This window comes from Falco peregrinus, chromosome 4 (genome assembly GCF_023634155.1).
Source record: "Falco peregrinus isolate bFalPer1 chromosome 4, bFalPer1.pri, whole genome shotgun sequence".
NCBI lineage: Eukaryota > Metazoa > Chordata > Aves > Falconiformes > Falconidae > Falco > Falco peregrinus.
Genome location: NC_073724.1, coordinates 99,950,322 through 99,962,874, shown reverse-complemented (window position 1 = coordinate 99,962,874; position 12,553 = coordinate 99,950,322). Strand labels below are relative to the sequence as shown.

The 12,553-nt window shown below is 40.1% G+C and overlaps 1 protein-coding gene across 6 annotated transcripts in view; it reads left to right on the top strand.

The window, feature by feature from the left end:
- The window catches only part of CDK8 (cyclin dependent kinase 8), an 83,771-nt gene extending 71,595 nt beyond the window's left edge, over positions 1-12,176 (top strand). For 5 of the 6 annotated variants that reach the window (XM_055802037.1, XM_055802035.1, XM_055802039.1 and 2 more), the window contains 4 exons: positions 4,677-4,774; positions 6,173-6,251; positions 6,371-6,529; positions 10,891-12,176. In XM_055802037.1, the coding sequence (XP_055658012.1) occupies positions 4,677-4,774; positions 6,173-6,251; positions 6,371-6,529; positions 10,891-11,016 (462 nt within the window). In that variant the 3' untranslated portion in view covers positions 11,017-12,176. The remainder of the gene's footprint in view (positions 1-4,676; positions 4,775-6,172; positions 6,252-6,370; positions 6,530-10,890) is intronic. The other variant, XM_055802036.1, reaches the window with a different exon arrangement.
- Positions 12,177-12,553: the final 377 nt, after the last annotated feature.

Genomic DNA, 12,553 nt, shown 5'->3' with positions numbered 1-12,553 from the left:
ATAAAATTATTCTGTGACTTAGTGGATTAGGTTCTGCATTGTGTATATCGGAAGTTTTCAGTCTGTCATGTGTAGTTTGTAATTATATTTGCAGTATTATTTTAACTCAGCCATTTTGCTGCTTTGCATACTTCTAATAGCCTATTTCTATTTTCAAAAAGAAAGTGAGGGAAGAAAATGGGAAGGTTGTTGATATTGCAGATGATAGGAATAAACTGGAGGAAAGGGAAGATAGTTAAGAGGCCTGGGTATCTTGAGATTTTTGTGTGGCTTTCGTTCCAAATCATTGGAAGCTGTACCTTCTCTGATGATCAGACCCAAGGGTTTTTAAGCAGCCTGGTTTTTTTTCTGTTCAGTACTTTTTCCTCCATGTAAATTTTGGAATGTATCCTGTAGTCAGAGCTCTGAGGCAGTATTATTCATGTGGCATACTGCATGAGCATTTTTGGATGGGGCGTTCCAAGCCGATGAGTTATACTGCAACTGGTTTAAAACAGAAAGTATATTCAAGGTTCAGGTTAAAACCAAAAGTATAACCAGCTGAATCAAGTTCTTATTGCAGGAAGTTACCTGGCAGTTATACCATTATGCATCATTTACTGTGAAGTGCCTCTACTCTCTCAAAGTTGGTGACATACTAGAGATGTTTATATAAGGAAACTTACATAAGAAACTAGTCCTCTTTGGTAGAGATTTTGAATTTTTGATGGATTTTTGCATCCAAACACAACTGAAAGTGGCTGAGCAGCCTGTGTGTTTGTATGGAATGCATAAAAAGCTTATGTTGATATGTGAAGAACAGAAGTGCTCATAATTAATCCAGTTTTTAGTACATAGTTATTATAGGAACTTCAGAAATGCATTTTTAGTATTTTATTAAGATGTTCTTATGTTTTAGTATGACAATACATACTTTGAAAAAAATATTTGGCATGACAAGTAGATAATGTCATATTCCTATCAAAGCAGAAATAATATTTCTGAAAATTATTAAGTAATTAAGCAAAACACAACATGAAGTATCTGTTGAATATGATGATTTATGTAGGGTGGGATTTGGATATAAAAACTCATCGTTATATTCTAAAGTGAGGTAAACTGAGTGAATTCGCAAGTCTTTCTTATCAGCTGCTATAGGCAGGTGTTCCATAAAATTATGCAGCTGCCTGCGTCAGTACTTAGCTTTCTAACTTCATCTTCTTTGAGAACAAACATACTGATTGTTACCTTCAGATTAGACTTGTGACATATTTGTAGTCCAAAGCTCTCAAAATTAAGCTCATGTTGCTGTACAAAAATCTGAAAGTGACTAACTGTCACCAGTGGTGAGTAGCTGAGAAAACTCACTCAGTTCTGCCTGTTAAAATCAGTGGCATAGGATTTTCATATCATACGTAGGCAATCTGAGGTAAAAACCTTTTCCATGCAAGATCTTATATAGCATGGCCAGTGACTTCATATTCAAGTAAAGTGCTTTTCCCCCTCCATTGGTTCCTCACCTATTTTTCTCACCATTCTCCAGTCTGCTGGCTTGATACCAGGCACAGGTAAGAGCGAGTAGGTTGGGCTTTGCTGTACATCTTGGATGTTCATAAAAAGTCTCCCTCTGAATGAACTAGCCTTTTTTATGAGCTGAGTGTGCTCATTGGTCATTGTGACCAAACCAGCCTGAAATGTCTCATCCAACTCTTGAGTCTTGCAAGTTTAAAAAGAGTTTTCAGTAGAACAACAAAAGTAGACACAAAATAACCACATGAGAATAGCTTGAAACGCTCACTACAGTGTATTCCCTTCTCTCTGGGGTATCCTAACAGGGTGATAGCTGTTTGAATGTATTTAGCGTTTTTGTTCAGCGTGTTTGTTTTTATACCAAAAAACAGTAGTAACATTAAAATGCAAGATCAAGGAATGGTGTCCTTTGCCAGGCCGGCACCACCCTTCCATCCTCGGTCATATCTGTTAGTACTGAACAAGAGGACCAGAAGGGGAGACTGAATGCACGGACCCCTGAACATGGTGCTCAACTGCTACCTCATCCACTCATTCTGCTTTGGATCTCTACCCACCTTCCCGTGACAAAACTGATAGCAAGAGAGCGAGCTTTGTGCAGTTTGGATGGTGTCAGTTGGTGTCGCGCAAGCTAGTAGTGTAGATGTAGCTACATTCTTTTGTACCTCCCATAGTATGGATTATGAGGGATGCACTGTGAAGTTCATAGTTAATTAGCTTTAACAGAATCTTCTCAGTTTTCTGCTAAGTGCTGTCTGTCAGAACAATTCACTGAAAATCAGATCCCACTTAAAAATCCTAGTCTTTGGAAAGTAACATCTTAAAACACTGTTTCAGGTGCTGGCAAAAGCAGAGGCTGCCTTAGGTTTCCGCTGGTGATGTTTGAGGCCAGGCTGAGCTGCAGATGAATGCCTCGGGCACCTCCACCAGTGCTGAACGAGTTCAATGAATCTCTTGGTACCAGTTCTTCCAGACATACTGGATCTTACTCTTCCACAAGTTGTCTCTCAGCCCTTTTACTGTCTGCCTCAGAACAGATAAGAGCTGTTTACACCTACTATTGTAAAATATGTCAGAACTAATAATTACAGGACTAGTAAATCCAGAGATTGTTTTCATTGTCAAAAATGAAATGATTTTGTTCCCAACCTGAATCAACTAGATTTTTTTCCTCCTTTACTGGCGTTCATGCACATGATTCCTTTTCACACGCAAAACTGATGCGCTAATATGAGACAACTTTGGCTCCTTCCTGCTTTTGCAGGTTATGGTTTTTCCCACTTTCACTTTCCAAATTTTTTTCCCCTACTTGTTTATGCTTTAGAAAATGGATACGCAGCTGCTGCTTTTGGTTGAGTGGTGCTTCATCTTCTGTTTAGTTACTTTGGTCCATGGGAACTGCAGCGATTGCCCCATTCGTTGCTGATAGTTAACTGCATCATTATTATATCATTCAGCCAGGTGATCTTTAATTGAACTGCTTTCAAAATAGAAAATATTTGTAATAATAAGTGGAAGATTCACTTCTGTGCTGGCACCTGAACAAGGGGGCAAAAGAGGAGTTTTGATCCTCTGTGTGATAATGGTTGTACAAACCTTAAACTTTGCTTGTGGTTTTTGTTGCTGATTAAGACCAGGTTTGCACACGTCTTGTCAGTATGTGATGGACAGCTTTATAACCTAACTGCCAGAAATGATGCCAGAGTTTTGCGGTGGTTTTTTGGTTGTGGTGTTTTTCAGCATGCTGGCAATTCTTTCTCATAGTTTGTCTTCCCCTTTTCTGGTTCCTGGGATTGCGTTTTGAGCTGTTTGAGAGAACAAGAATTGTTCTGTTTAAACTGATACTCTACAAAAACTGTATGCAGGCTCAGGGAGCTGAAATAACTTATTGTGAGTCCTTGTTGATGATGTGAAAAACACAACTGGACTGATGGTGGTATACATATTTATTATATTTTTAACAATGTTATTAAAAAGCTGAGGAGGGAAAATGTACTTTCCTAACTGTAGCTGTCTGCAGCATGGAGGTCTGCATTGTGGTTGTGTATGCTCACTTAATAGCGAGTATAGTAATAGCTATATACTAAATAACAAGCACTAATGGATATGGAATCACTTGGGTTTTAATTGCTAAGAATTTTAATTTAGATGGCTGTTACATTGGTTACTGTTAAAGTGTAGTTGAAGAAACTGGGCTAAATATGTGCATGTTATATCTTCCTGTGGGAAGTGAACAGACGGTTAGAGAGAGGAGGACTTGGGGATCCTGGTGGATGAAGAGCTGGACATGAGCCAGCAACGTGCACTCACAGCCCAAGTGGCTAACCATACCCTGGGGCTGCTTCAAAAGCAGCGGGGCCAGCAGGTCGAGGGAGGTGATTCTGCCCCTCTACTCTGTTCTGGTGAGACCCCACCTGGAGTATTGCATTGAACTCTGGAGCCCCCCGCACAAGAAGGACATGGACCTGTTGGAGTGGCTCCAGAGCAGGGCCACAAAGATGCTCAGAGGGCTGGAGCACCTCTCCTGTGAAGACAGGCTGAGAGAGTTGGGGTGGTTCAGCCTGGAGAAGAGAAGGCTCCAGGGATACCTTAGAGCAGCCTTCCAGCACCTAAAGGAGCCTACAGGAAAGATGGGGACAAACCTTTTAGTAGGGCTTGTAGTGACAGGACAAGGGGTAACAGTTTTAAACTGAAAGAGGGTATGTTTGGACTAGATACAAGGAAAATGTTTACAGTGAGGGTGGTGAAACTTTGGAACAGGTTGCCCAGAGAGGTGGTAGATGCCCCATCCCTGGGAACATTCAAGGTCAGGTTGGACGGGGCTCTGAGCAGCCTGGTCTAGTGGAAGATGGCCCTACTCATTGCAGGGTGGTTGCACTGGGTGACCTTTAAATGTCCCTTCCAACCCAAACTATTTTATGATTCTATGATTAAAGCTTCTGGTATGTCATGCAAACTCTTTGAATGTTGTTGTTAGAACATTTGTGACTGGAACTGAGTCTTCTGGGCTTTGCAAGTGAGAATAGGTGTTCTTCGATGGGCAATGGTTTTAACAAGAGAGAAGAATGTGGTTATGCCATTTATTGTTAGGGTTTTGAGTTCAGGCACATTTATACGAGATAGTCTTTGAGAAGTAATGCAGAGCTTTTTATCTTTTATTTTTGCAGCTTCAGAAATTGCTCACGATGGATCCAATTAAGAGAATTACCTCAGAACAGGCTATGCAGGATCCCTATTTCTTAGAAGATCCTCTTCCCACATCCGAGTAAGTGATCAGTTTATTAACCTGTCAGTGCATCCAGAGATGTTTTAGGAGTGTGAGCTTTCTCTCTGCTATAAATACGTTTCTGAATATTGAGCTAAATACTTACTGTCTAACAACCAAGGAAAGCTGTAACTGCTAAAATGCCATTTGTGGTTTTTAAAATTAAGTAGCATTCTTATTAATCTCTTGCTCTATGGAACTTTGATCCTATTAGTTGCAGCACTAATCTTGTTATTCACTGACAGGTTGATTATGCATGCTACAGATCTTTGTAGACAACTGCTAAGTGCCTGCAGGTCCACTTCTCTGCTCCAGAATGCCAGATGACACTCTAATTAGTTTACATTTTTCTGTCTTAGCCTTTGTTGTAAATTCAGTGGGTGGGGGAAGTCGACTCTGTCTCTGTGCTGTCATCCTTAACAACTTAAATCCATTTTCTGTAGACACTTCTCTTTTTTGTTTGTGTAGGGAGATTTACAGAAGGAAGAAAATGTAGGGACAATGAATGATTTCATTAAAAATTAAGCCCCCCTCCCAAAAGACTAGCCAGAGAGCATGATTGTACACCTTTTAAGGAAAGCTGTTACTACATCCTGTGTATGATTCTCTACCATTATCTAGGGAGGCATTTATAAAATATGGTATGTATATTTATAAGCAATTAATTAAAAATGAAATTATTCCACTAAAACCTACTGGATTATTTATAACAGCTCTTGACTTGTCTCTGTGATTTAATGTTGTCACGTGAATGATTTGGTTTTGTAGAAACTGCTTTTAGGACAGTTTTTGAATTTTTTTCTCAACTTCAGGTTGGCATTTTAGTGTGAATACGCAATGAGTAATGCTAACAGGTGTACAGAGACTTTATTATAAATACATTCTACTGATTCAGAGCAGGTAAATATTAACTTGCACTAGCAGTAGCAAATTCACGTGGACCATGAGATATGAACTGACAGATTAAAATCTAGTTATTTTTAGACTTTTGTTCCATACAGTTTTATTAATAGTGGAAGTTTCCAAGAGTATTTTTAGTTAGACCCGAGTTTGTGAATTACACGATAGCTGGATTAAGATAGCTCTTTGTGCCCTTGCAGATAACTAACAGGTGGTGTACCTTTCCAGCCACCAGTTTGGTCACCAGCTACCAGAAACTGTGAAAACTATTAGGATTTTAAATGAGTGTATAAGAGGCAAATGAAGATTAAAAATAAATGTGAATATGTTTACTAAGTTTGGAATATGATGGAACTAAGACAGGAAAAACTTCTCCACTAGTTACAGGTATTAGTCCATGGCTCAGGCAACTTGAAACTAGCATGGGTGAAGTATGAAACTTACAGGTCTAACCATTCTGTTCTAATACAGTGATAAATAGACTTTTTTGGGGGGCAGTGTTTTTGCAGGTTGTCAAATCCCTTACCCAAAACGAGAATTTTTAACAGAAGAAGAACCAGATGATAAAGGAGACAAAGTAAGTACTGGAAGAACAGTATCATCATGCTTCACGGGCTTTCACACTATTTCCTGTTTTCATGTTATTTCACGTACTGCTTTTGAGTTGAAATTTTTCTTTGTGTTTAAACAATTGAGAAGAACCAGCAGCAGCAGCAGGGCAATAACCATACTAATGGAACTGGTCATCCAGGGAACCAAGACAACAGTCACACACAGGGACCCCCACTGAAAAAAGTGAGAGTTGTTCCTCCTACCACTACCTCAGGTGGACTTATTATGACCTCAGACTATCAGGTATTTGCTTTATTTCATATATTGTGTATTTTGGTTCTCATTTTTATAGCAGTGTTTCTTTAAGTTAAAAAATGTGATTTTATAAATGTCGCTGTATTAACTGGTATTTTCTAGCATCTTTCAGATTTTTTTAAGGTGGATTTAGTTGTTGTTTTGTCTGTAAATTGATATGCTGATGCTCTTCAGATTAGCAATAAGGACATCAGGATCAGAGATCATGGCATTTACTAATTTATTACCTTCATATTAGGAAATGTTGATAGTGGACCAGGACCCTGTTATGCTGTGCTCTGTATCTCCGGAAAATACTATTCCTTGTTTGAACAAGCCTGTAATAGTAGAGGAGTCAAAGGATATTGTGGTAAACAAGCTGTGAAATAAGAGTCTGAGCAAGAGCTGTAGTTGGGCAAATGAATGGAAAAGCAGTATTTTTGATGACTAACAGGAAGACTTGACATGAGGCTGTCAATCTCTATTTTGAAGACCAAGGGAGATTCCAGGCTGAGTAAGCCCAGTATTGTGGATCTGAAGAGACAAGTGAGGTGGTGGTGACTGAGTGAAGGAAGACGAGTAAGAAAAACTCTTAAGGAAAACTTAAAAACTGTGTTCTAGAGTTCCTGCATTTGAGCTTGTGGTCAGATATTAGGAAATCAGAAGAGTCTGGAGCAGAAAGATATCGGAGTCGTCCCAGGGAATGATACCAGAATTTGTGAGTTTGGATGAGGTTACTGCTGGAGACTGGGGAGAGTTAAGGACAGAACCTGTAGTTAATGCAAGCTAAGAAATTACAGAAGAGGAGGAGGGAAGATTTCAAATGATATGCATGAGAGCTGTTAGAGAGGTGGCAGATTTTGGAAGCCTAGGAAATAGAAGATATAAGGAGGAGGCATGCTGGTGGAAATGTTACCCTGCAGGAACTGTTCATATAGAATGCGTAGTACGGAAGGCCAATTGGAAGACAGTCTTGGGTGAAATCAAAAGATGGAGAAGTCAGATGTTACTGGCAGTGTTTTCAGTTAGTTTGAAGATTAATATCTAAATCTGAGAGCCTAATATTGGAAACCCACTTAGTTATGCTTATATTCTGTAGCAAAACATAGGGAGAGTTGAAGAACAGTGTCATTGCAACTACTGCTGTCAGCTTACTTTTCACGGTTTGATATTGTTTCTCCATAAACACCAATAGGCTTTGAAATCTTGCATTTCAGAGTTTGTTTCTGAGAGTACCAGGTATCCTCAAAGACTGCCTGGGGGCATTACCTTCATTTTTACATAAATCTGTGTACTTCCAGCACAGGACTTCCATCCCTTTCAGTTTGGCAAGCTGCAGTAGACTGCTGTTTTGGCCTTTTAGCTGGCGCGCTCTACTCCTTCTGTGTGTGTATTTTTAAGGTGGCAAATGCAGCTGTAACTCTCTTAAATCTTCCCCTCATCTTGAGTCGCATATCTAAGGACACTGATGCAGAGGCTGCATGTACTTGTCAGGGAGCCCCATTTACATGCCCTATTTACATGGCCTTCCCCTCATTTTGCTGCTGCACCTTGGCATTTTGAGCAAACTTCAGCTTCCACTTCTGTGAGCAAGGGCTGAGGTTTGCTAGTTGAGAAGTCAGAAGGCTTGCGTTGCCTCAGCAGGAGTTGATGTTCGTTTGTTTTCTGCTCGTGCTCATCACAACTTTTGTGTTCTCAGATTTCCATCCCAGGCTTATAGCTGGGGGCAGCCCTTGTCAACAAACACTTTCAGAATACTTCTGCATTGAGGCAGTGATAACTGCTGCTTTGCTATCCTAGGAGCTCTTACTGGTAACTTGACTGTTCCAGACTAATCTTTTTGCTGTCCCTCTGGGAAGCAAAACACCTGGTTTTCAACAACAACAAAAAAACCAAACCCAAAAAGCTTCCCCTGAGTCTTGCAAGAAGGCAGTGGGTAGATTTGTTCTGTTGGAGATATCTGGAAAACATGGTAATCAAAAGGAGGAGACCTGAACTGGCTGGCACTAGAACAAAAGCAGTTACGAATTGCCTATTGGTGGTTTCAGGTCTCCCTGAAAAAAAAATCCTCACATTTTTTGCTTCTGATCCTGCAACTTGAGGAGACAGCAAACAAATATTACAGTACAACCCTCTGTTTTAATCAAACACCTGTTCCTTTGTTCTTCATTTAATTTGCTCAAATTCCCCATATAAAGCTTGTGAAGAAGGATTGCCATCTCCTGGGCAAGGCACACTAAGACAGTTTCTCCATCCCCTCAGAAATCAAATTACTCTCTGCAGAGCAGGCTGACCTGGTATCGCTTTCTGCCATGCATAAAAGTAGTAGACACGTGACATGCGGACTTCCTCGCCTTTTCATTTAAATCTGCAACATGACGCTTCCAAATGCAATGTGATTAAACAGGCTGGAGCAATTCCACTACTCTGAGCTTTTCCTTGTAATAACCCTCTGGGTGCTTAATGGTATTTAGAAAGGATTGGATATTTACATTTGTTCTTAAACAAAAGCCATTTGTTGCAGTGCGTGTCATGAAAGAATTAGGATTTTAATTGCTTCCATCTTAAGATCTGTTTTAGAAGTCAGAATGCAGAAAGTGTTTACAGCTGATGTGAATGGTTAGTTTTTTAAATGATTCAAGTTGTGATATTTTCCTACATGCAGGAGCCATGCTTGGGCAAAAAGAATATTCAGAGATTTTCAGTCTCTGAATCGCATCCTATATTTGCTACATGGAGAAGGGTGACCCAGAGCTGTGATGCTTCTGTTGTCGAGTGACTTTACTCTGTCTCTCAAGACTGAAGGCAAATATCACAAAAGTTCGCTCACTGTGTTAATGGTGTGGTTCAGCAGCGCTGGTTTGTTCTTGCTGGTGTTAAGTGCCAGTCCAGCTATTTCTTCCCCTTTACACTGTACGCCCCTAGAGAATTAGCTTAGTCCTGCGAGCATATATTAACAAGTAGTTTGCCTTTTCATTTCTGCCATCATCTCAGCATCCTGATCGTAGCTGCTGTTCTGAATGCTGAACAGTAGGAAAAAAAGGGGTTGTTATGTATTATTATTTTATATTTCAACTTATTAAAATGGCTTTACATATTTTATATTTTACTTTTTCAGTACATTGGTTCACCATAGTTTTGTGTATTCAGGTCTCAGTAGCAGTACCCTAGTCCTGGAATATTCACCTTAGAGAAGTTTTCAGACCTTTACTAGAAGCAGCTTTCTCTAAAAATCCTAGTACATCTTGCAATATCGTGAATTCAGAAGTTATGCAGCAGTTTCTAAACACTTCAGAATTTGTGCATTTGTAAACCTTAACATAAATGTAAAACAGCACAGTAATGTGCTGAAATTATGTTAATGTAATGAAATGTTAAATGTATTAAGTGGTCATATGCTTAGACTGACAATCTCATACGAGTCCTTTCTTCCCTTTTTAATGCATGATGTGTAAATAATGAATTTTTAGGTTAAAATTGAAGCAGGCAGTTGCTGGTTTGTTCAGAGCTTCTTGCAATGATGAATGCTCCACTCATAGATAATTGTAGAAATACTGGTTGAAAGGGGCCTCAAGAGACCATCTAGCCCAGTCTCCCACTGGAAGCAGGACTGCTAAATCAGGTCAGCCATGGCTTTGTTTAACTGAGTCTGAAAAACCTCCATAGAAGGAGACTTCACAGCCTCTCTGGGCAAGTTCTTCTAGTGCTATACTGGTCTCCTAGTGATTTCCACTCCCCTCCAATGTCCCAAGCCACAGTCTATGGCCATTTCCCCCTGAAATATCTGGTTCCGCTGAGAAGTGTGTGGCTTCGTCTTTAACTTTCCTTCAGGTATTGGTAAGGCTGCTGCTAGGTGATACCTTAGCCTAAATAATCACAGCGTGCTCAGCTTTTACTCCTAGGTCACACAAAAGGGTGGCAAGCATCCTTTGTGTAGGAAATGTCCAGAATAACGCAGAGTGGCTCAGCAGCAGTAAAATGCACCATTTGGACCTCCACTCCAACACACCTTCTCGGAAGGAGAAGGGAGCAAGTGGAGAGAAGAGCACTGCTGTGAGCAGTGGCAGCCTTGTGTAACGTGCAGGTGTGCCGTAGCCATCTGGAGGGCTGGCTGGAGGTTTGGCTTGGCGTGTAGCTTCACAGAGGGTAATAAAGATGGGTAACTGAAGGGTGGTAACTGTCACTTTCTAACTTGATGTTCATACCTGCATCTGCTGTAATCAGAGTAAGTGAAAAGAAGCCTGGAAGTGCAGCTGCTTTGAGACTCGGTGTGCTGGGTACCGCTTGAAGAAAGAAACGGGTAGGCAAAACTGCCTTGTGATGTACCTGTTACAAAGGGTTATGTTTCCTCTGCTTTTACCCCTCTGCAGCGTTCCAACCCCCATGCTGCCTACCCCAACCCCGGACCAAGCACATCACAGCCACAGAGCAGCATGGGATATTCAACTACCTCCCAGCAGCCACCACAGTACTCGCATCAGACACATCGGTACTGAGCTGCATCCCAATAACGTCAATGCACTGTTGCTAATGCTGCAGGACCGGCCGCACAGCTGCCTGCCTGGAACCCAGCTCGGGCCACGAGAATGTACTGTACAACCACACCTCCAACCTGTCCGATCGCCACGATCCACCCCCTTCCACAGAGCGGAGTAGTGGCTCCCAGATTGAACCTGTTTTTGGGGTTAGACTTGAAAAGAAAGTGCTAGCACAGTTTGTGTTGTGGATATGCTACTTCAGTAGTTTACTTGACATGATTCAGACTGACCGATGCATTTTTTTTCAGTGACAGTCTGTAGCAGTTGAAGCTGTGAAATGTGCTAGGGGCAAGCATTGTTGTTGTCGTATGTGGTGAATTCTCTTGATGTAACAACTTTATCTGACCAATAGTACACAACATCTTTGAACTGGTACTTGAAGCATACAGTATATGTTACCATGGCAAAAAAAGCAAACTAACCGTGACTCTGAGACAACTTTGATAGACGTTTATTTTTAGTGACTTTTGTGGGTTGGCTCATTTTCCACCTAGATCAATGTTTTATGACTGAATGATTGCTATGATGAGATTTTTTTAAAACCATGAGAACGTTTGCATTTTTTTCCCAGCAATTACAAATGTCCCAAAGATTAATTTCCACCATAGGTTTTTGTTTTTAAATCTATGACTTGACTGGTATTAAAGCTGCTATTTGATAGTAAAATAAGTATGTTGTCATTGATATAAACATGTTTGGTTCAGCAAACAAACTAAAATGATTGTCATAGACAGTGTTTTATTTTTTTTTTCCTGTTGGTGTTAATGATTTGTGAGCATGCTTTGGGATTAAAAAAGCATGAATGATATTTCCTAAAAAGGTGCGGCATCCATTCAGATATTTTGTCATGATTTTTGAGAACCAGCTTGGTGTAGTGGATTTTAAATTTTGTTCAGTTAATTTTTTTTTTAAATGTTCGCACATTGTTTAGGGGTGCCATTCCTACAGCAGAGGATCAAGGTGTTAGGAGAGCCTTAGAATTTATGAGGAAAAACTTACATACAATGTACTGTATCAAACTATTTTACATGAATGACACAAGTATTCTGAATAAAAAAAAAATCAAACATTGTTAAAACAAGGTGTTATGTAATAAATTTATTTTTCATAAATCTGCATATCACCTTTGCCTGTGTTCCTTTTTATCAGCAACAACAATCTGTATCAGGTTGTGTCCTGAGAAATCTTATCTGACAGGAATCTTTCTTGCAAGGGGCCAGGCTTCCATTAACTGCTGAGAAGGAATTTATTTTTTTTTTGTTAAATAACAGAAAAAAATACAGTGCCTTCATAAAATGTCATTACCTCTGTTGTGTACATGTAGTTGATCAGCTGGAGGTACCCTGAACGTGGATTTATTACTAACTACATTTCATAGATCAGACAGCTCCTTTTCATCTATAAAAACCTAGAGGCGTTCCTGTCTGAGGAGTTCTGAGGTTTCATAACTCCTCCTTATCTTGGGATCTAATGCCACGCTGTGATTTTATGACAT